The sequence below is a fragment of the Pseudopodoces humilis genome, chromosome 3 (assembly GCF_049639895.1).
Source record: "Pseudopodoces humilis isolate 2021_Gansu_Grassland_sample_001 chromosome 3, ASM4963989v1, whole genome shotgun sequence".
Lineage (NCBI taxonomy): Eukaryota > Metazoa > Chordata > Aves > Passeriformes > Paridae > Pseudopodoces > Pseudopodoces humilis.
The window spans coordinates 113,521,980-113,544,824 of record NC_142202.1 but is presented as its reverse complement, the minus strand read 5'-3'; the positions used below and the strand labels follow the sequence as shown (position 1 = coordinate 113,544,824).

The following is a 22,845-nucleotide window of genomic DNA, read 5'->3' as shown; positions in this document are numbered from 1 at the left end:
TGGTCTGGATAAGATAAAAATGATTGAATATTATCTGGAGATCTGGCTGCAAGAGAGTATCGCAGAAAGCCCAGTATATTGGCCATGGTATGGGTCCAAGAGGAATGGATGTGTCTGGCATTAAATAAGCACATTAATGTAAAAAGAAATCAAAGTGAAGGAGAGATAAAATATGTGGCATGCTGGTTAGAAAACATAAGAAGGGAAAAAGAGGTTGTTTAAGGTGTCACAAGGACAGGATAATTGTAGAGAAAGATCTAAGGAGAAATGGGATCATCTTCCTCCAACACCACCTCCAGCTATTCCTATAGTACCCCCTCCTCCCCCACCATTAGCACCTCAACCCCTACTTGCACCTTTGCCCACCTATCCTGATCCATCTCAAACTATACCTAATCCTCTTCAACTACAATCCTCCTCTACACACTATCTCTACCCATCAGGTCTATCCTTCTTGTTTCCTCCATGGAGGATATTTCATCTCCAAACCCTTTAAAGTCCACCTCCTTGAAACCCACCCCAGAACTTCAATTTTCTTTGGTCACCCCTACGCCACCTTCAGCCGCCTTAGTAGCTATACCTGCTTCCTCCAAATTACATCCCATCTCTCAAAATATACCAAGGCATGTACTAGCTCCAATTATTGTTCAGAGTGGTCCCTCTTATTTTTCACCAATATCCCAACCTCCAAGTGGTAGTCTGGAAGTACAGAATGGAAAAGAGACCAAATTAAAAGAGCTGGGGTCATCATTAAATCCATCAAGGGAGAGAAAAAGTTGTGGTTGCAAAACCCCAGACGCAGGAGGCCAAGGAAAGCAGGATGGGAATTTGGAAGGTCATGACTACATTACAAGATTCCAGGCCAGAAAGAACCAGATGGAGAGAGAGAGAGAGTTGAGAGGTTGTTGCTGCTGAGGGAGGTACCCATGGGAGGGGCTCAGGGAGGAATAGGTTTGGTGAATGTCCCACTCACAGCTTCCAAGGTGCAAAATTTTAAGAAGGAAAGAAAAAGTTTATTGGAGGATCCAACTGGCATCTCCAACCAGTTAGATCAATTCCTAAGCCCAAGTATTTACACATGGGTGGAATTAAATTCCATTTTGGGAATACTATTCTCCCCTGAAGAAAAGCAATTGACACAAGCAGCTGGCATGCAGATCTGGGAGTGGGAGAACCGAGGTGGTCCAAGAGGTGAAGAGAAAATGCCCCATAATCAACCTGATTGGGACCCGAATGAAGAAGAGGGGAGGAGAGTGATGAAGGACTATAGGTCACTAATCATTAGGGGAATAAAGGAAGCTGTTCCCAGAACTACCAATGTAAAACTAGCATTTGACAGTCAGCAGGAAAAAGATGAAACCCCGAGTGCCTGACTAGAAAGGCTGAAAAGAAATTTTCAGTTATATTCTAGTGTGGACGCAGAGAGCCCAGAAGGGCAGGTATTAGTAAAAGTGCAATTTATCACCAGAGCTTGGATGGATATAAGGAGGAAATTGGAGAAGTTAGATGACTGGCAGGAGAAAGGTTTGAATGAATTATTGAGGGAGGCACAGAAGGTATCTTTGAAAAGAGAAGAAGGCAAAAACAAAAGCAAAGATTATGGTGGCCATTGCAAGGGAGAGTATGGGAATGGGAAAAGAGGAAGGGACTGAGGAGCCGGCAAAGGAGAGGAAAAGAGGACCAGTGGCAGGTGACAGGGGAGATCAAAGGAGAGGAACGAAGGAGAAAGAAGAGGTCAGGAAAGAAGGGAAGTCACCATGGATGAACATAACCTGCTGTTTCTGTTATGAAAAAGGACACACACAGCGGTTTTGTAGGAAGCGGAGGATGGATGAGGGGATAGCGAAAGAACAGGATGCTTTGGAAAAAATACTGAGAGGTGATGATTAGGGGTGTCAGGGGTTCTATGCTCTGAGGGAAGAACTGGAACACCAAAAAGAGCCCCTGGTAAACCTGAAAATAGGCCCTCAGAGGAAAGAGCATATATTTTTAGTAGACACTGGGGCGGATAGGTCAAGCGTAACAGAAATTCCCAAAGGATATGAAATAAACAATCGTAAATGTACTGTTAAGGGTGCTGAAAGCAATCCATTCAAAACCTCTATAATAGAAAGAGTCCAGGTGAGGGGAAATTTTCAGGAAAGTTGTGTTGATCTTTTATATATGCCTGGTTTGGGAATTAATTTATTAGGCCGAGACTTGCAAGAGCAATTGGGAATAGGTATAATACCTGATGGAGGACGCATGGTGGTTAAAATGATGCTGCTAATGGAAGAAGATGAGAAAGGAATAAATCCAATAGTATGGGCAGAAAAAGACAACCATGGATTGTTAAATATACCTCCTTTGGTATCTGTCTCTGTGAGCATCTCTGGAAACAGAAGTTCTCTCTTTGCCTCTTAAGGGCGACAAATTTTCAAGAACTCTCTCTTCTCCATTTCTGTTCCAGCATCACATAAGATCACAACTACTTCACCATTTTACTCAGCTTTATCAATTAATTACTTTTGCTCCAATCCACACTTTGAAATACTCAATTCCCCCCAAAGTACTCTCTCGTGAATTAAAGGAGTTTTTCAGAACATATTTGTTCATCTCCATAGCTTTAACAAAAGAATATTTCAGCTTATTAAAGCATCTCCTTATTTCTCTCTCCATTTGAAGCTTAATTCCTTTCTTCATTGTCTCTGATAGTTTATGTTGTCTCTTTACCTGTTGATCGCTCTCTCTTGCTCTCTTCCTGGAAAAAGGATTAAATCTGCAAGTCTCATCTGAGTAGTAAAAGGGTTAAAATCTTGCTCAAGCCGCAGCAGGTATTTATGGTGCCAGGTCTCAGCTCAGCGGTGCTCAGAGACGGGGACCCCCCTGGGTCAGCCACTCCAGAAGCTTCCAGGGAAGCTGCAGCAGAGCTCAGCCTGGCCTGTGCCCGGGAGAATCCCCGCAGGCTCCATCTCCCAGCTGGGAGCCACGGCAGGCCCAGCCCAGCCCCTGCCAACATGCATGGCCTGGGCAGGAGATGGGAGCCAGAGCTCTGTTACCTTTCACAGCCAGAAACAAAGAGACAAAGAAATTCCCAGCCTTATGTCTTAAGGTGGTGTTCACAGGTTGATCTCGCTTTTCACTGGTCAAAACTACTGTCAATTCTCAGAAATGGTCGTTTATGGCCAGGAGAAAACTCCCATCAGCCTCCAGCAGTCTTAACTTCCTTAAGTGCTTCCCTTTGTTTCCTTAAATGTCAATCCATCACACTCATCCAAGATGGCAGAGTGCAGGAGGCAGCCCATGGGTGGAGAGATGCCACACCAGCCAAGTGGAGACAGTGGTCAGAGTCCCCCCATCGTGGAGCCCGGGACTTAATCTAGTTTGCCCACCAAATCCAGGAAACATTGCAACGCAAAAAAGCAGAAGAGAAGCTGTCAGCCCCATTCCCAGAGCAGTCCCAGTGCCGCACTCGCCTGTGCCATTTGTGGAGCTGTTGGCGCCCTGCGCTGAAGCCTGCTGCATACCACCGCATCTTTAGTCAAGACTCAAAAAACCTGGAAAAACCAAGACAACCAGCCTGCAGTCAGCACCCAAGGACTGCAAGATCCAGCCAGTGCCAGCGATGCCTGGGACTGTGGGACAACACATCATGCTGGCTGCAAACAGCCGGGGACTCTGTCAGAGTGAAGCAGACCGCCTGCCACCATCAACAAACTGAAGCTGTGTTGCCTGGCAAACACAGCAGCAACAATATCGACCTTTCTACTTCTCCAGCCAAAAATTCTTAAGTTTACCAGGGCTGTGGGAGGAGAACTGAAAGATGGCCCCCGATCCCCCAATTTGGTTAATCTAGAGGACAGCCCTAAAAGTATCATGGGAGAGCCCATGCCACTGTGTGCTGTGTGGCATTGGCTGGAGCCAGGGGCCCTTTCCAGCAGCTCCCTGCATGTGGATAGTGAAGGGGTAAACCAAGGAACTTGGCAGCGCCAGCAGAGAAGGTGCGGCCATGCCTTGTGAGCTGGGAAAGCCCTACGGAGCCCCCCAGCACTACCCCCAACCCTTGCTGCTTCCACTGCTCCTACAGCAACCAAAGTTCCCATCTGCTACAAACCCTTGTGAGCAAACACTGACACCTGCTGGACAGGTAAGCCCTTCCTCAGGAAACCTCGTGCAAAAAAAAAGTGCGAGCTAAGCCTGTTGTTTCTCCGGCTAGTCCGTGGAACTTTTCTGGGTTTTTTTGTTATTCAAATAGCAATTGCTACATGATTTAAAGAGTCCATACTGATGTTATGCCCATGCTACCACTACTCCAAACCCTCTTACCACACCACCGTTGTGACCCCCTACATTGCTTTAATTGCTGTTGGTAAATAGAATTTTAAATTGTAAGCTATCCTTTCAAATAGAAATTAATTAATGCAGCTGAATGGTGTGGTTCAGATCGTAACCAAGCAAAAAAGCCTTCACAAGAGAAATCCAAAAGCTCCAAATACACACCTTAAAACGTCTATGAGACATTGCTAGCACAAAGATGTGTCATTTGTAATTGTATGCCAAGACATAACCTGTAAAACCTGGGTGAAACAAATGTTTCCTTTGGTAGTTTTGAGTTGCCTTGTTTATAACAAAAAGGTAAACAGTAGTCTCAAAGGAATTGCATATATATGTGCATAAAGTTAGAGTTATTTACAAGTTATTTATTTATCATTAGTTATTTAGCCAAGGGTAGATAACTGTTGGAGTCTGGGATACAGAGTATGTGCCCTTGTTTCTGATACTTAGTTCTAAGATCCAGAAAAACACTGAATTAAGTAACACTTAACTGGCAAGTGAAAATATCCTATCAAATCCAGGTGTTCCTGGGCTAAAAATGAAACAAGTCACTCTGACTAGGTGATTTGGCTTTGCAAAAGCTGAACCCCTTTCCTTTGAGGTAAACAGGGAGGCTTTGTCCGGAAGAAGCCTTTCAAGTCCTCAGTGTGAAAAGGAGGCTCCTCAGCGATGGCAGACACTGGGTGATAGTAAAGCATATAGGCAGTTGTAAGTTTCACCTTGTTAATTTTGTTCAAAGGTCCATGTTTTGTTCCTGTTGTGGTTGTTGAAACAGGGAAGGGGAAGGAGGTGTGGGGTGGATGTACCCTCCCCCCACCCCCAGAAGTCATTGGTACTCTTATATTCTCCTGTTTTTCAATAAATTCACAGAATAACCTAGCAAGCCGACAGCTGATCAGAAACAGAAGATTGATGATGGGACAGTCTGCCCATCACCCTACTCAAACTCCAAAAGTCAAATATCTGGAAGACATCAGTGGTAGAAATATGTTTATTTTTAATTGAAATAGTTTTGAGTTGAATTGTTCATAGTGTTAAGTTGCAACTTGTAACTTCCAAGCAATTAAGCTGTGACATGCTAGCCTGAGGGATTATGATATTGGTGGTGTTACCTGACAGCTCCTAGACCTGAATGCTGCAGCTCCAGTGATACATGGAGCACACCACAGTCTGGAGGAGCTAGGTTTGTCAAATTGAGTAGAAAAGCCTCTTTCAAATTAGACTCATGCTATCTTTGTCTTCTTGTCTGCAAGGCACCTGCAGGAAAGGTAATAAAGAACATTTTTACATTTTTTTAATATAACCGAAAGGATGATTTGTCACAGCTACTTTACAGCTGTGTCCTGGTGTGACTTTATGATGCTTGTATTTCCAAATACCTTGTTTATGTTACATATTAAATTCTGCACCTTTAAGACTGGCTCTGAGAGCAAGCTGGGGGGAAGAAGAAACCACACTGTTTCTGTTCAGAAACAGCACTCACTCCCCCGCATCCTGCTCCTGCACTGTGCTGTCTTCAGAACAGACAGACAGCGGGACAGAGCTCTCCTTCGTTGTTAGTTTTTAGCTAGTTGAGGCAGAGAAGTTCCCTAGACTGTTTTTTTTTCCTTTTTGCTTGGATCTGTTCAAACCTGCTCTGGACTGTAAATTCAGCCAAACCCTGGGAGCTCACGCCTGTGGCCCACCGGGGCCTGGGCCTTGGCACTTTCCAGCACTGGAGGGACTGATAAGAACCTGAGCGAGCTGAGCTACACCACACAAAAAGGACTTTTTTCTGGATTTGCCATCGCATTGAACAGCGAGAGGTTTTATTGTTTACTACTATTCAATTTCTGTTAAATAAACAGTTTTTTCCACTTTTCTCCAAGGAAATATTTTTTCCCAAACAAGCTGGGGGAGAGGCCGCTTAAATTTGTTTTCTGGAGGGACCCCATTAGGAGGTTCTCTCCCAAATTTGCCCTAAACCAGGACAAGCTGCTAAATAAATTTAGCCATATCAGACCCCCAAATTCAACCAGCTTAGAAATAAAACAAGTCCCTGGAATGGGCAGGGATGGGTTGGATTCAGACCTAAGCAGGGACCTCAGCCAGTGATGTTCAATACAGAAAGCAGACACAGAACTGGTCAGGGAGCTGGGCGGTGCTAAAACCTCGGCCAATCAATTGTCAGGATCTGGGAGTTTTGAACTGACTATCTAAGGAGGTTCCGAACACTAAAACACGCTGTTTGTCTGATGATCAAGAGAGAACTTGAGTCGTGATTTCTGTCTCCAACCCATAACGGCACATAACACCTTTACACTTATGCCTATGGAATATTAATCTTTATACCCACACCTCTGGAATATTAACCTTTGCACCTACGCCTGTGGAATATTAACCTTTGCACTCTCTTACATGCCACTTGTGCAGCTCCAACTCTGCCTCATAGAGGCTCACGTTGTTTTTGTTCCAGCGCTCCTCGTGCAGCAGCAACTTGGCAAAATTCGTTCTGCACTCTCTGGGGGCCACACCACCAAATCTGTATCCATCTGTACCTTCTGCCCTAAACCAGGACACGTTTTTGCAGGTGTTTCTCTCTCCTCACTTAGCAGCTGCTCCTGCCACGCATTCAGGGGAAACCTGGCACTGCCCTGGGACCCGGCCAGACTGCGGCCGTCCCTTGGCGGGGGGACACAGGGCTTGCTCTGCCACCCCTGCAGGGAGCTGCAGGCAGCACGAGCAGAAGCGCGGCTGCTGTTCTCCCACACTCTAGCAAAAAAGGGCAGCTTGCATGTTTGCTCCCGAGCCACCTCCTCCATGCCAAATAAGCAAAGTCCACAGCCTCACTCACGCTCTTTCATGCCAAATAAGCAAAGTGCACTGAACTGGGAAGTTCAAAGAAAAGCAAAGCTGTGAAACAGAAATTAAGAAGTAAGAATCAAGCATCAAGAAATGATTTGAGTAAAAAGCGGCAGGTCAGAGTGGCTCTGCCATGGCCATGCCAGTGCTGCTTCCTGAGACCGTGGAATTTTGTCACCAGCATCTGGAGGAAAAAGGCAACTCTCAGGCGATATTGGCAGGATAGGCCCCCTCACAGAAGGAGCAGTCACAGAGGGAGGAGACAAAGGGGACACGGCTGCAGTGGGAGGGTCGGCTGCTGGAGCAGAGGCCACGGCCAGGACTGGGGAAGTGGTGACGGCGGTTTCTGCTTCTCTGCCAGTTTGTACTCATAGCAAAGAGTCCCAAAGTAAACTGCACGTCGTAAGCGACCCTGTAGCTATTTCATCTCCTGTCATCGCTGCCTCCCACAACACGTGCCCTGCTGCTTCCTCCCGTGTTCCAACAAAAAAGACAGTCCACGTGCTCGCTCTCACAATATTCTTTTTACACCACATGAACAAGGCACGTAGTAGCAGCTCCTCACACTTAACACCTTTCTCTGTAAAAATCACATCAGAATGCCCAAAACAGATTCCTCTTCTGCTGCTGTTTCAGTCCCCATCATTACACTTCCCAGTCGCTCCCCTAGCCACCAGCATCTCTATTTTCATAAGTTGTCCGGATGTTCAGGCTCTTGCTTTCTACCTGCTTTGCTAGACTGGGCTCCCCCGCTGGCTGCTCTCTGGTCTGCAGTTCCCTGCCCAAATCACCACAGGATCACCACTTGACAGAGGACACACGACTGACACCAGGAATGGTTTCAAGCATCAGCACTTCATGATTCCCTGGCACAACCTTTTATACCCTTTTCCTTTTGCATAACAGCTGTGTGCCCTTTTACCCTTTTGTTACTGGTCAGTGCCCCTCAGCATTCCGTGCTCCTTTTCCTTTAACAATGGTCCCCTGTCTTACACAGCTGCAGCCCATTAGGGATGAGCTCAGCCACAGCCCCGTTCCTGATTTCTCACAATCTATTCTCCTGAGCCCAAGGACTTGACCTTCTTGTCCCCTGGGTATTATTAATGAACCCTCTGTGGGTTTGCTAGGATGGCTCTGGCTGCAGGAGCTGTGCTGAGGGTCCCTGTTTCCCATCTTCCTTCTTCTGGCCTTGCTCCAGCCCAGGGAATCTCCCTAGCCTGCACAAGCTGAGGGGCTGAGGGCTCTGGAGGTTGTCTCTGGGGTCCCTGGGTTGTTCAGAGCACAGAGCTGATGTGATGGCACCAACAGGCATCTCCTCCCATCCCTCCTCTCCTCAGAGCTGGGGATGTTCACCTGGAGAAGGACCCAGGGAAACCTGAGAGCCCCTTCCAGGGCCTGAAGGGGTTCCAGGAGAGCTGGAGAGGGACTGGGAACAAGGGCTGCAGGGACAGGACACAGGGAAAGGCTTCCCACAGCCTGAGGGCAGGGCTGGATGGGATATTGGGAAGGAATTGTTCCCTAGGAGGGTGGGCAGGCCTTGGCACAGGATGTCCATTTCTAGGATTCCATGATCCAGGCTAAGGGGAGCAGGGCTGGTGTTTCCAGGCAGGAGCCCCAGGCTCTGCCCAGCTCCTGCTGCCTTTCATGCAAGCATAGAATCATTAAGGTTGGAAAAGACCTCAAGCATCCTCAAGTTCCACCTCTCACCCAAAAACTTTTTCAGCCCAAACCAGGCAGCAGCAGCTTCACTTTCACACTGCTGCAGGAAAACAGGACCTATGGGAAAGCAGTAGCTGCTGCCCCACGGCCCCCCTAAAAGAGGAAGCAGCTCCCTCCAAAAGAGCCGGGGCTGGAGGGGCTGTGCTGAACTGATACATGACCTAACAGGAGAGAAAGATATGGAGGATGAATTTCTGCATAAATTCATCCCTGAGAGGGGTGCTGTGCTCCCCCTGCTCCTTTTCCTGATGGAACACCAGCCCCAGGAAGGGCTGAGAGCCTCACCTGCCCTCCAGGTACCAGCACAGCAGTTAAAAGGTCTGTGCAAAGAGCTGAGAGTTCTCTGAGATGCAGCTCAAACCACGGCCGGTGAAGAAATCGGGCTCTAACTCAAATAACTAAAGTCCAAAAGAGTGGTTTCGCTTTCACACTCGGTTTTGTCAGAAGCGTGATTTCCTGGAATTGCCCCACTACCTCTAGAAGACGAAGCCGCACCCATGGGAGAGCCGGGGCTGCTTAAAGAGGGGCTGGGATCGGCTTCTGGCATCCCGGGAGCTGCGGGGCTCGGAGGGAGAAGGAGAGAAGGTAGGGCCCTGGGGAGGAGCTGTGCGGCCGGGAGCAGCGGGGAGCGGGATCTTGTTGCTCTCGTGGCTCCTGTTGCGGTGTTTTGGCACGGCCGGGGAGATGGCAGGGCAGGGGAAGAGCGCTGGGAGGGCAGCGGGCGGGCGGTGTCTGCTCCTCCGGGGGCTGGAGGAAGCCGCCGCTGCTGCAGCCGCTTTGGGGGGCTCGGGGGAGCCGTGTGCGCTGCGGGGCTGAGCTGGGAGGGGGCCGGGCTCAGAGGTGGGGCCGGATGGCTGCTGTGCCCCCCGGATGGCAGGAGCCGTGGCACTGATGCCGGGGGCAGTGCTGGCCCCGAGCCGCTCCTTCGGCCGCTGGGCAGCTCCGTGGGGATGAGCGGCAGGCACGGCTCCTCCTGCCCTGTCCCCAAGCGCAGGGGCTCAGTTCTTCCTTTTGCTCCCCATGCAGGGCGGGTGGCATTCTCCTCTCCTCCAGTCGGAGCGTCACCGCGCAGAGCGCTCTGGGCTCTGGGCCAGCCCCAGCAAGGGAGCGCTGTTCCCAGAGCCCCTTTCTTTCCCTGGGACACGGCTGGGGAAAACACTCTCGGGGGCTGTGCTGTGGAACGGCTGCACGCATTCCCATGGCCGCTCCTGCTGCCAGCCTTGCTGCTTCCCTCCTTTGCTTCCAAGGAGGAGCTCGATCCCGAGTTATGTCCTGAATGTGCTCAGTGCCTCTCTGTGGGCACGGACACAGTCGCATGGGCCTTTTTCCTATTCCTTCAGCAATGGGAAACCGTGCAGGGACTGCCACGGGTGCCTGGGGGCAGCTTCAGGGCTGGAGTTATTGTTGTCCACGGCGGCCTCTGGCTCCTGAGACTGAACCAGCGCTGGCAGCGCTCTGGTGGGAGAGAATTTGGGAGGGGACAGGGCTGGGACAAGTGGCCAAAGTGGACGAGCTCCAGCAGTGACCCTGAGGCATCAGCTCCCTTCCTGAGCAACTGTCCTGCACTGAGGCTCTGCTGCCCAGGGAGCAGCTGGACATGTGCCCAAAGCAAACAATTGGTGTCTAAAGTTTCTCCTGTGCTTTGCCTGCAGGCCAAGCTTTCCTCTGCTGCTGAACTGCCCTTATCTTGAGCCAGATGCTTTTCCTGCTTCTGCCTTCCCCATCGTGTCCCCATCCTGCTGGTGGGAGTGCACGAGCTGCTGCTGGAGGCTCAGAACTTGCTGGGACCCAAGCCCAGCGCTGCTTCTCCCCCCTATTTGGGGTCCTGAGCTTCCCCCCAGCAGCAGCTGTGTGATGTGGGCAGTGGTGGGACGGGGCCCGTGCTGCCCCACTGTCAGTGCTGTTCCCCTGGCTCTGTCCCCTCCACAGCTTGTGTGCTGCCTGAGAGCACAGATGTTCCCTGGACAGCCTCTCACCCAGCAGCGCCCACCAGTCCTTCTCCTCAGGGCTGCTCTCAATCCATTCTCTTCCCAGCTCGTGTCTGTGCCTGGAATTGCCTGCACCCAGGGGTAGCACCTGCACTTGGCCTTGTTGAGCTTCAGGGGCTTTGCTCCAGCTTCCTTCTGGTGGATGTAGGTCCCAGGTGAAAGCCTGCTCTGCTCACCTCCCCAGAAGAGCCCTGAGGAGTCTTTGCTGCCTGGGCAGTGTCCAGTGGAGGAGAAGGGTTGGCCCCCAGGGCTCCCTGGAATGAATCCTGTGTGCTCATGGCTTGCCTTCTCCTGACTGTCTGCTCTTCTCCTCTAGGATTTCAGGCCTTTCCTTCCTGATTCCTGCTGAGTTCTCCAGGGGTTCCCATCACCTTCTCCACACCCCACCGTGTGCCCCAGGCCTGCCGCTGTGCTGTGCTGTGTCCCCTGAGCTGGGGCCCTCGGCTGCCGGTGTCTGCTGGGAAGCCAAGGCTGGGAGCAAGGGGAGCATCTGCTGTGAGGTGGGTGAGGGGAATCAGAGCCCACAGGCCTTGCACAGATTGCCCAAATCGGCAGGAATTCCCCAGGGAAAGCTGCCCCTGAAGGCTCTGGAAGGCTGCAGGGGCCCTTGGATCTATCCCTGAGTCCAAGCCCCTGAGATTGATAACTGTGCTGGTAAGGGAGTTGTGGCCTTGGTGGGACCGAAGATGAATGATCAGAAGAATTTTTTTGCAGTGAATAAATCTCTCCAGAATCCAAGTGAACTGAGACTGGGAGAGTTTTCAGGATTGTGTGACAGTGTCAAAAACCCCAAAGGCTGAAAGGCAGGTGTCCAGTGAAAGGGTCAGGTCAGTTAGTGTGAGAATCATGGAATAATGGAATGGCCTGAGTTGGAAGGGACACACCAGGGTCCTGGGAGAAGCAAGGTCGAAAGCTTTAGTGAAATCCAAAAAGCTCAGATTACCAGGCTGTCCTTGAGCTCCCCCATGGGTGAATGCTGAGGGGCGCTGGTGGCTCCCGGCCGGGCCGGGCGGGTGCGATGATTCCCCCGCGGCTGCAGGGGGCGCTGTGGCGCGGGCTCGGCCGCCTCTCCGCTGCCAATGGCGGCTGGGGCGCCGCGGAGAGGAGAGTTGGCTTCCCCTGCACAGCCCGCGGGGAGCAGCCGCTCTCAGTGCCGCTGCAGGCCCGGGCCGGCGAATCCAAGGGTAGCAGAACAGCCGGAGCAGCGGGGGCTGGCCGGGGGATCGCTCCTTTGCGCGCCTCACCGGCCATGGCCGGGCCTGAGGCCGGGCCTGCTGGGGCTGGGGGTGCTCCCAGCTCGCAGCGGCTCTGGGCTCCCAAGCAGCAGAGGAGCAGAGAAGCAAGCTGGCAAGCCCTGGTCATGGTGCTGAAGCAAGAAAAAACCAAGAGGGGAAAAGAAGGAAAAAACCATAGGGGAACAGGAGCTCAGGACAGACCCACTGTGCCGCATGGCCCCTGTGTTGATCACCCCTGCTGGAAGGAAGAGCAGCCCCTGGCCGCAGCCCCACCCAGAGTCCTGGGCCACCCTTCACACTTCGTCATATTCCTGAGTCAGGGGGCTACAGTGACAGCTCCAGACACAAACCCAAACTGAACTGGCTCTGGGTAAGAGCCATCCCCAGGACAGGACCCCAGCACCTTCCAGAGCCGTTTCCCAGGGGCCCTCTGTAATTCACCCCTGAGCAGCCTGAAGCCTGCTCCCCTCAAGGCCAGGGCTGAAGTTTGCTGACACTTTTCCTCCTGTCACCAGAGATTTTAAGTTCAGTGGCCATGTGGTGGCCGTGGGTGAGATGGCCACCAATGGGCGCTGGGCTGACAAGACCCGCTGTGGTAACGAGCAAGAGATCGCGGAGGGCACCTGTCCGAGTTGGCTCCCAAAATCTCCAGTCTCTCCTGAAGGGCCACCAGGATACCCCAGGCACAGCTGTGGGCAGGGACAAGGTGGATTTTCCCCCTGATCTGGGGTGGTGGGTCCTGACTGTGCAGGGAAGCAGCTCCTGTGAAGAGGCGTGAGTGGGGCGAGGAGGGGCTGCGCTGGCAGCTGGAGCAGGAGCACAGCTCAGAGCCCGTGTGGCCGTGCCTGGCGTGGGGGGATGTGTCTGGGGAGTGTGGGGTGCCCTGGGGGAGTGTGTGAGCACTGCCTCCGGGTGCTGGGAGCAGCAGGCTGGGCCAGACAGCGAGCAGGGCAGCCGTGGGACTGGGCAGAGGGTGCAGGATGCAGGCAGGGGTGTTGGATGGGCCAGTGCTCGAGGGAGCTGGGAGTGCTCCTCGCTGTCTGCACTTGTGTCATGAGGGGTTCTGCTGGGAGGATGTGGGAAATGGTGACGGCAGCAGCTTTTCCAGGGCAGGTTGTGTGGCTGAGTGAATTCGCGTGTACTTGTGTGTGTGAGAGTCTGTGTGTCTGCCTGTGTCTGTGTCTGACAGTGTCTCTGAGTGTGTATGCCTGTGTGTGTGTTTTTTTCTCTGTGTGTGTTGTGTTTTCATCTCTACGTGTCTCTCTGTGTGCCTGTGTGTGTGTGTGTCTGTGTTGTGTGTGTGTCCCTGTGTTGTCTGTGTGTCTCTGTGTCTGTGTTTATGTCTTTGTGCCTGTGTGTCTATTTCTGTGTGTGTCTCTGTGTATCTCTGTGTTTGTGTCTCTCTCTGTGTAGTTTCTGGGATAAAGACTGAGCTTCAGGGTTGATCCTGCACACAGGAAAGCCACAGGCACATCCAGTGTGCTGGGAAGGGGACCCTGGCTCTTCTGCCATCCCAGGTCCGGCTCCAGCAGCCGGGTGGGAGCAATCCCCAGGGCCACAGCTGCTGCAGAGCCTCTGCCAGAGGCTGGGGCCTCTGCCTGCACCTTAGGGAAAGTCTCTTTTCTTCCTCCACAGCCATGGCTTCGCAGGAGGGCACACAGGAGGGGGATACAAAGGCACAGCTCCTGGCAAAGGCATTCCAGGATGAAGGGCTGGATGCTGGATACTGGCTGCCCAAAGCGTCGCAGATCCTGGGAATTGAGTGCAGAGAAGCCCTGCAACATCTGGAGTACGAGGACTACCTCAAGCTGGAGTGTGAGGTAAGGCACCCCTGGGAGAAGAAGGCACTCCAGAAACTCCTGAAAATAAGAGATGACAAAACAACCAGTAAAGATGTGCAGAAGGAGCACATGGAGAAGAGAAAAGAGAAACAAGAATTGGCCAAACAAGCCCTGAATGATCTGACAGAAATGCTCAACAGCCGCACCCACAGCCAGGATGCTCTGAGGGAGAAAGCAGAGACTGTGTGGCAAGCCATGGAGATTCCCAAAGAGTTCTGGCCAGCACCAAAAGAACCCTTGGCGGATATGCTGGAGAGCATCCAGAAGCAGCTGGAGCAGCAGGAGCTGCCAGCAGGCAGGAGAGAGAACATCCCTGACGCGGAGGTGCTGAGGCGGGCATCAGGGGGACTGGCCCTGCAGGGCATCTACAGAACCAGCAGACCTGGAGATGCGCTGGCAAAGCGAGATCAGCTCCTCAGGGTTCCTGAGGGATTCCAGCTCGCCGGTCCAGAGCGAGGATCGCTCCTTGAGAGGAAGGACTTCTCCTCCTCTGCAGCAGAATCCTCTTTCACCAAGTCCATGGAGCAGCTGGGGTTCAGCATGAGTGTTTCTGCCAAATTCAAGTTCTGGGGAATTAATCTGGGAGCGGGTGTAGATGGCAGCAGCTCCTCGCGGTCACAGGACACCCACCAGTCCCGCTCTGAGCAGAGCTACTTTTGCAGCACCAGGTACCAGTACCTCCCTCTGGCCTCCTGCTACTTCCAAAGGCATCAGCTTTGCCTCTCGGATGAGGCTCTGAAGAAGCTGAAAGAGATAGAGCCGCTTTTGAGCTCCACTCAGGATGACAAGACCCCCCTGCTAAATATGTGTGAGAGGTTCTTCAGCAGGTTTGGGTCCCACGTAAACCAGGGTCCCCTCCACTTTGGGGGGATATTCTGGTGGAAGGCGTCTACTGAGGGATTCCGAGAGGAGCAGAGGGAAGAGATGAAGCGACAAACGTCTGAAGCTCTGAACAGCTTTGTCAGGGCCAGCTGGGGTGGCTTCCTGGCAAGTGCTGCGGGGGCCCTGGATGTTTCTACATCCAGCTCAAAGGCTTCTGTCCTGGGAAGAGCCGGAGAGGGTTCCCATACAGCGATTCAGCTCTACGTGGTCAACACAGGGGGCCCACCAGACACCGCTTCTCTTCCTCAGTGGAGAACGGGGCTCGTGTCTGATAACACAACGTGGTGCGTTATCGACCGTGGGTTTGAGCTGATCCCAGTGTGGGATGTCATCCTGTACAATCACAGCAGGGATTTTAAGTCCGTGGGTCAGATGAGCAGAGCCCTCCGGGCTGCGTACAAAGCACTGACAAATCTGAGCGTTGGCAGCATTTTTGGAGAGGAACTGGGCAGTGCAGTGCAAGAGGCCAGAGAATTCATGAGGACTCTGAAAGCCTGGAAGATGCCGGTGGATGAAAGGAAGCTGCTCATGCTGATGGAGCTAAAAGATGATCTGAATGCAAAAACCAGGAACCCCAGTGTGTGGATCAACGTGTGCCTGTCAGACAAAGCCCTGCAGGACTTCCTGGTGAACACCGTGCGGAGTTGCCAGGAGTCACCTCCAGAAAACACCAGATTTATCAAGGTAATATTGAAAAGCCTCCTGACTCCACATATCTACTCTGTCAAGGACTTCCCTGAGGCTTCCTTCATTATGCAATGGATCTTCCAGAATGAGCACCCACTTCCCAAATCTCCCAAAGTCTCTGAGCTTGAAGACCTCATCAAAACACTGCAGCAAATGAAGGAGCACATCCATGCTGTCTCCTACGCACCAGGAAGCTCTGCTTCCGCCATTCATGAAGCAAAGCGAGAAGCGACCCAGACCAGCAGCCTTGCCATTTATTCCTTACTCCAGTGTCTCCAGGAAAAGGCTCAGAAGGACGTGGAGCTGTTGGTGCTCTTGATTGTGAGCAGCACAGGGTACCAGGTGGAAAGCAGCACTTTTCAGCACCTCCTTACACACCCAGAAATTGAGTACATGGCCAAGGAAATGGAAGTGGCACACAAGAAGTACGTGAACCTGAAGGAGCAAGATGCTGACAGAGCTGAGGCCTCTCTTCTGCTGAAGGGTCTGACTGTGACACCAGAAAGTCAAGGGCTGTCCCCTGGGCAGAAGAGGGAGCGTTTAATTTTCATGGAAGATCACATGAAAGGCTTGTGGTCCACACGGATAAAGAATCTGCTCCAAAAGCACAGTGGAGGTGAAGACTGGGAGAGGCTGGAAGAGGACTTGCATTCCTTGATCAGTGGGTGCTTGGATGGCAATGGGGATGAAGAGAGGATGCAGAACATAATCAGAGACCTGAAAGACACTTTTCTAACATCTGAACACCCTAGCCAGTCTCAATCCATCTCCAACAGCAGCCAATCCGAAGCAAATGAAGCCATTGCAAACCAGGAGTTCCTCCAGCTGCTCAAGCGCCTGGGACTGGAAAGTCACTATCCAAGAAGAATGGGGATGGGAGATTTCCACACCATCTGCAGGACATGTCTGCAGGACAGCCAGCCCAGCCAGGACACGGAACTGCCAGGTTACTTCCTGCAAAAGCTGTTAACCGTGGATTACCAGGTGAGGTACCTGACTTGCTGGGATGAGAGCATCCCTGGCCTTGCATCTGAGCCAGTAACTACAAAGGAAGAGGATGAACTGTCAGATTCCTTTGATAACTTTCTTGATGATTTGGAGGAAGCAGCCCCTGAATGTGTGAGCAGGGACAGCTATGTGCACCCCATGGACCTGCAGATGGCCATTTTCCACTGCGCTGATGACTTCCTGAGACAGACCCTTGCAACCAAGCTGGCCTTCTGCCAACTGGCGCTGCCTCTGCTGGTGCCCAACCCGTGCACTTCACACATCGAGTTCCCGCTCTATGCCCTCAGCCAAATCCAAAGGAGCTGGAAAGAGGTTGAGAAGTCAGGAAAGCAGGCCCAAACAAAGAGTTACAACAACAAACTCATCTTTCAGACACAGACACCTATCGTGTCCTTCATCCGCATTGGCAGCTCGGCCTCCTCTTCCAAGTCTCAGCTCCTGAACGCTCTGCTGAGCAAACGCAAACACGACACTTTCTTCCACCGCCACTGCAGAGGCAGCACCAGGGAGCGTTTGCTGATGGAAGGGGTGGTGGAGATTGCCTGGTACTGCCCCCGTGGAAGCCCCGATGACACCTTTGAGCGCTGCGTGGCTTTCTGCAACCTGCATGGAGATGCCAGGGATCACAAAGCACAGCTGCAGTTCCTGCAGGAGATATCTGCTGTCAACGTGGCTCTGGTGTCCGATTCGGAGCACATGGACAGCAGGGGGAAAAAGCTTCTGCAGGACCTGTGGCAGTCACAAAGGCCTTTGGTTTGTCTTCTCACGGAAAAAGAGAACGTTGCACCTGGGCGATCAAGTACAAAAATAAAAATTGGGATCAGGAACAGAAACGAAGCAGAACTGGTGATCCAGCTGAGCAAAACAATTGGGAATCTCCTGGCAGGGTCTAATGCACGTCTCAGCCTGGACACCTGTGCAGACAAAGCTCGCCAGCACGGATTCATAGTGGATGCAGATCAACCCGGGTGTGTGGCAGCCAAAGTCAAGGCAAAGGAGCTGGTGGAGCTTCTGAAGAAAGAGAAGCTGTCTGAGATCAAATCCCAGCTGCTGCCGCTTCAAGGAAAACTGTGGTACCAGTGGTGCAAAAAGGACAAAGAACTCACTCGCTTGCAGGAGAAGGGGAACAAGAGCATTGAGCATCATCGCAGCCAAATTGAAAATGAGAAGAAAGCACTAAGAAGAAAGCAACTTGAGCAAGCTTTCCCCCTCAACCCACTGATGGAATCATTCCTTGGCTTCCTCAAGGGCCAGCCAGCAGATACCAAGAAATATTTCCTGCAGTGGACGAAGGTCTTCATGGATGAGATGTCCTATGGTCGCCTTGAAAAACTAAGAAGAGACTATCATGAGTTATGGACTGAAATCTCGACAGGAAAGAAAAACCAGGAAAAAAGCAGTGTGAATGCTGAGTTGGTGAATCAGCTGGATTCCATCTCTGATGAAATCAACAATTCATCCTTCGGCCTGGAGCACCTTCTGAGAGAGGTAGGGCAGATTTATGAAGCTCTGCAGTTAATGAACTCCAAGGATGAGCTTTATGCTAAACTGCCAGAAATTGCAGCAGAGCTGATGGTTTTGGGTTATCCCGTGGAGCTGATGGATGGGGACGCTTCTTACCTGCCCTTGCGCTGGGTGGGAGCCATCTTTGACAGCTTAATGGGGAGGCTGGGGGACAAACGAGTGTTTGTGCTCTCCGTGCTGGGCATCCAGAGCACAGGCAAGTCCACCCTGCTGAATGCCATGTTTGGTCTGCAGTTCAGCGTCAGCGCGGGGAGATGCACCCGCGGAGCCTTCATGCAGCTCATCCCAGTGGGCGAGGAGCTGCAGCAAGACTTGGGCTTTGATTTTGTGCTGGTGGTTGACACAGAGGGACTCCGTGCCACCGAGATGGCCAGTAAACAGTCCCTGAACCATGACAATGAGCTGGCCACCTTTGTCATTGGTGTTGGTAATATGACTGTGATCAATGTGTTTGGAGAGAACCCATCGGAAATGCAAGATGTTCTCCAGATCGCTGTGCAGGCTTTCCTGAGGATGAAGAAAGTCAATCTTTCCCCCAGCTGCCTCTTTGTCCACCAAAATGTGGGAGAAGCAACTGCCAAGGAGCAGAACATGGAAGGACAAAGGCGTTTGCAAGAAAAGCTGGATGAAATGACCGTGATAGCTGCTCAGCAGGAATTCTGTGACATCTCCTCCTTCAGCGATGTCATTGGCTTTGATGTCAACACCCACATTCACTACTTTGCTCACCTGTGGGAAGGAAACCCCCCAATGGCACCACCCAACCCCACCTACAGCCAGAACGTCCAGCAACTAAAGAGCAAAATCCTCCAGGCTGCCAAGAAGCAGTCGCAGCACAGCATTTTGAGGCTCTCGAGCCTGAAAGATCGTATTGGTGACCTCTGGAATGCTTTGCTGAATGAAAACTTTGTTTTCAGCTTCAAGAATTCCTTGGAGATTGCTGTGTACCGGAAACTGGAAAGCGCCTTTAGTCGGTGGACCTGGAAGCTGAGGAGTCACATCTTAGACGTACAGATGAGACTGGACAACCGAATTCGGAATGGGGACTTGCAGAATGTCACCAGAAAACACCTTGAAGGGCTGGTGCAAAAGACAAGTGATGGCATTGAGAAAGAAGTGGAGAAGTATTTCAGGGAAGACAAAGACCATGAGACACTGGTCCAGTGGAAATCAGGCACAGAGCTGAAGCTGAAAGAACTAAAAGAGACTCTTCTCCATGAAACGAAGAAGAAATGTGAGAGTCTTATAGAGCTACAGAAGGAGCAGAGGAAACTGGATGCACGGAAGTTGGAATATGAAGATGAGCTCCTGAGAAGGAGTAGGGAGCTGGCTGTGACTCTGAAAGGGAAGAGCCTGAGTGAGAGAGAACTGAGGGACAACTTCACTCTTGTCTGGAACAAGTGGATTGCCGAAGTCTCCAGTGCTGCTCGTCCTCTGGAACAGGTGAATATTGATTCAGACATCGAAGAAGTCCTTCTGGAGCACTTTAAGGAGCCAGGTTTCCATGCACGGATCACATCGTTTCCCAAAGGCAGTGGATTTTCTTTTGACTTAGAGAAACATGTCATGAAAAGAAAATATTTTTATTTCTTCACTAAGAAGATTTCTGATGCTGATGCAATCAACTTGCAGCACATCACAGACAACATCATAGTGTGTGTGAAGGCAAACATTGAAAAGAAGGAACAGGAGAAACGGGATTACAGTCGAAATTTTATCCATGAAATACTCAATGAAGTACACAACGGTGTGAACTCTGTCCCCAGCCATGCCAAATGTACTTTTAACAGAGAGTACAGCATAGCTTTGTCTCTGTATCTGTGCAAAATGGCAGCGGAAAGGTTTAAAGCCATGCATGAAGCATTCCAAAAGGCAAATGACCCAGTTGTGTACCTGAGCAGCAAGAGAGAAGAGTTCTTCCAATGTTTCCAGATGTCCTGCCAAGGAGCCACTTCAGTCACAACTTTTGCTGTTTTCCTTTGTGAGAAGATTGAAGCGGCTCTTCGCCGGGCGGTCTATGAGAGGACGTCTAAAGCCATCGCTGAGGACATGCAGGGCAAATTCCCGGATTTCAGGGGCAACAGAGCCAATCTGGAAATTTGCATCCTGAGATACCTGGCAGAACAAGAAAATTTTGAGTATTTCGTACAATACCTTAATTTCCCAAAAGAATTTTTTCAGAAATACATTGAAACACGAGTTAAGAATTACTGTTTAGGTGAGAGTGGAAATCTGGAGAAGTTTTTAGATTGCTCACTCAATCTTCTGTATGGAAACATCCTGTCAGCTGTTTCTTTATCAACCCAAATTGTCAAAGACAGAAAAGACAGAGAAGACAAAGTCTCTCTTTGGCTGGATGAATTTTGCAGGGAACTGACAGAAGTGATCAACTTGCCCAGAAGTGACCTGAAGGGCATCGAGCACCAAGAGGTCAAAGATACTGAGTTCCTGAGCAGTGCCATGGCAGAAGCTCTGGATGACCTGAGGGACAGGCTCAGGAAAGAATTTGCTGGTGCTGATATGAGCTTGTTTGCAACACAGCCTCACACCATCCTGGTGGAGCAGTTTTCGGGGTGCTGGGAGCAGTGTCCATTTTGTGGGGCTGTCTGCACAAACACCATGCAGGGACATGATGGAAAACATCAGCTGGTCTTCCATCGCCCAGAAGCTTTGGTGGGAGGTCAGTATTATAAGACAGAAGAGCTGGTCATTGATATTTGTTCCAGCCTTGTTGCAAGCGATGTCTTATTCAGAGTTGGTGACAATGAATGGATCCCCTGCAAGACATACCGTGATGCTGGACCTCCTTTTTCCAATTGGAACATTCTTCCTGATTCATCCATGCAGGCGTACTGGAAATGGTTTGTGTCTCATTTCAGGGCACAGCTGGAAGCCTTGTACAATGGTAAATTTCAGGGCAAAGGAGAAATCCCTGAGGCATGGCAGAGAATTACCAAGCAGGAAGCATTGTCTGAACTGGACAGGCGTTAGGCCACATCCACGGGAAGGAAGAACCACAGGGGCTTTGCAGTTTAGGAGAACTTTGTCGCAGGCTCTCCACAAATTCAGTTACAATGATGATGTTCTCAAGCCCAATGAAGACAACGGTATCCAACTGCTCCCACGTTTGGTGAAATAAGGCGCGTTACTGTGGCTGTCGCTCAGGAACTCCCTTGCTTGATGAGAAAGCCAGAATCCTCTTGCCTTCTTGCCATAAACATTTCCCTCTGCTTTGTCCTAGAGCCAAACCAAAGCCTCTCGTTGTGGCGATTGGCCTCATGGCCAAGCCTGAGCCCGAGGGCCAGGGCAAGGGCAGAGGCAGCACTCAGAGCACCCCTTGGCTCAGGTGCTGTGAGACAGGAAGAGACAGTGCCCCCAAGGCAGTTTTCCTGCAGCAAGGAGGTGTCCTGCTCGGAGAAAGAGCTGCAGGACCTGAGGCCAGCTCCACGCTGGCTGCAAGCTGGGCTGATTGGCTTTTGGGTGTCATCCTTCCCTCCCTCACTGCAGCCTCCTGGATCAACTGAGGCCATTCTCCCAGCAGGAGCTGTTGTGCCTCTGGGCTCAGGAAAGCAGGGACACGATGGCCCCGGGGCTCAGGCAGTGCTTTCACTCCCAGTCTCGGAGGTGCTGTGTCTCTGTCCAGGGCAGCCGCTCCTGCTCAGGTGCCTGGGGCTGCTGCCCTTCCCTGCAGCCCTCAGGCCTGCAAGGAGATGCTCCTGCCCTTGGCCTCACTGCTGAGGAAAGCCTTGGGAATGCCCCATGTGGAGAATCCTGCCTGCCAGCACCTTCCACAGCAGCCTGGGGCAGTGCTGGTGCTGTCCAGGCAGGCTGGTGGCACTGGAGCCGTGCTCTGGAGAAGGTGGCACCAGCTGGCTCTGGCCCAGGCAGGCATGGGGGCTTTTGCTGTGCAGGTGCTGCAGCCCCGCTGGCAATGCGAGGGCCAAGCCCTGCTGGAGAGCTGGCTGAAGGGCTGCTTCAGCCTCATGCCCTGCAGGCTCTGCTAATAAAGGAGTTGATTTGGACCTCCCTGCTCTGTGTCCCCTTTGTGTTCAGGACAGACACAGCTGGGGGTGACTCGAGACAGGCAGGGGACAGGGGGTGGCACTGGGTGAATTTCCAAGGCCTGAACAATGGGCCCTGCCTTAGGCCTGAACGTTAGGCCCTGAGCCAAAGTTGCCCAGTGGGTGAACCTTTCCACCAAAAGTGATGTGTATCCACTCATTAGGGAAGCATTATTAGCCATATGATAAATGTAGCTGCTTATTAGCGAAGCATCATTAACAATATGATCTATGAATGTGCTCATTAGTGAAACATGCATTTATCTTTCCATATTTACAAATGGGACAAGATCCATGAAATCCGACATTTTTCCTTGTTTGGGGTGTAGGATCAAAGACAACTCCCTTGGTTCCTGCTTTAGTCCAGGCCAGGCTTTGGGAGGAACCCAAGAGGAAAAAGAAACGAGATGTTCCTGCTCTAGAAGTGATGTTAGCTTGGTTATTGAACAATATAAGAACAGGACCCTCTCACAGTGCAGTTGGAAGCCTCGTTGCCTGCAGGTGGACACCCCACAGTAATTCCCAGTTACCGAGAGGGACTCTCTGTTCCTTCACTGTGACAGGGGCTCCCCAGCTGATGTGTGGAGCTGGAGGATGGTAAAGTCTTGGGGTAACTGGAGATGTAATGTGTGTCATCTCACTGTATGCAATCTTTTGTAGTAATGATGATGTGCCTTGCTGAGATTGCCATCCTTTTGTGATTCTTGGCAGTTTTGCATTATAGTAAATGACACCTCTTCCTTAA

The 22,845-nt window shown here is 51.4% G+C and overlaps 1 protein-coding gene across 2 annotated transcripts; it reads left to right on the top strand.

Moving 5' to 3' along the window:
- The first annotated feature begins 9,356 nt into the window (after nucleotides 1-9,356).
- LOC106628696 (interferon-induced very large GTPase 1-like) lies at nucleotides 9,357-22,845 on the top strand. 2 transcript variants are annotated; one of them, XM_088053081.1, is made up of 3 exons: nucleotides 9,357-9,459; nucleotides 11,179-11,362; nucleotides 13,733-22,845. In XM_088053081.1, exon 3 carries the CDS (start codon nucleotides 13,735-13,737, stop codon nucleotides 21,028-21,030), a length of 7,296 nt encoding a protein of 2,431 aa, XP_087909207.1. In that variant the 5' UTR covers nucleotides 9,357-9,459; nucleotides 11,179-11,362; nucleotides 13,733-13,734; the 3' UTR covers nucleotides 21,031-22,845. The 2 variants fall into 2 exon arrangements, with proteins under 2 accessions (XP_087909207.1, XP_087909206.1); XM_088053080.1 differs by lacking the exon at nucleotides 11,179-11,362 and having other exon boundaries at nucleotides 9,365-9,459.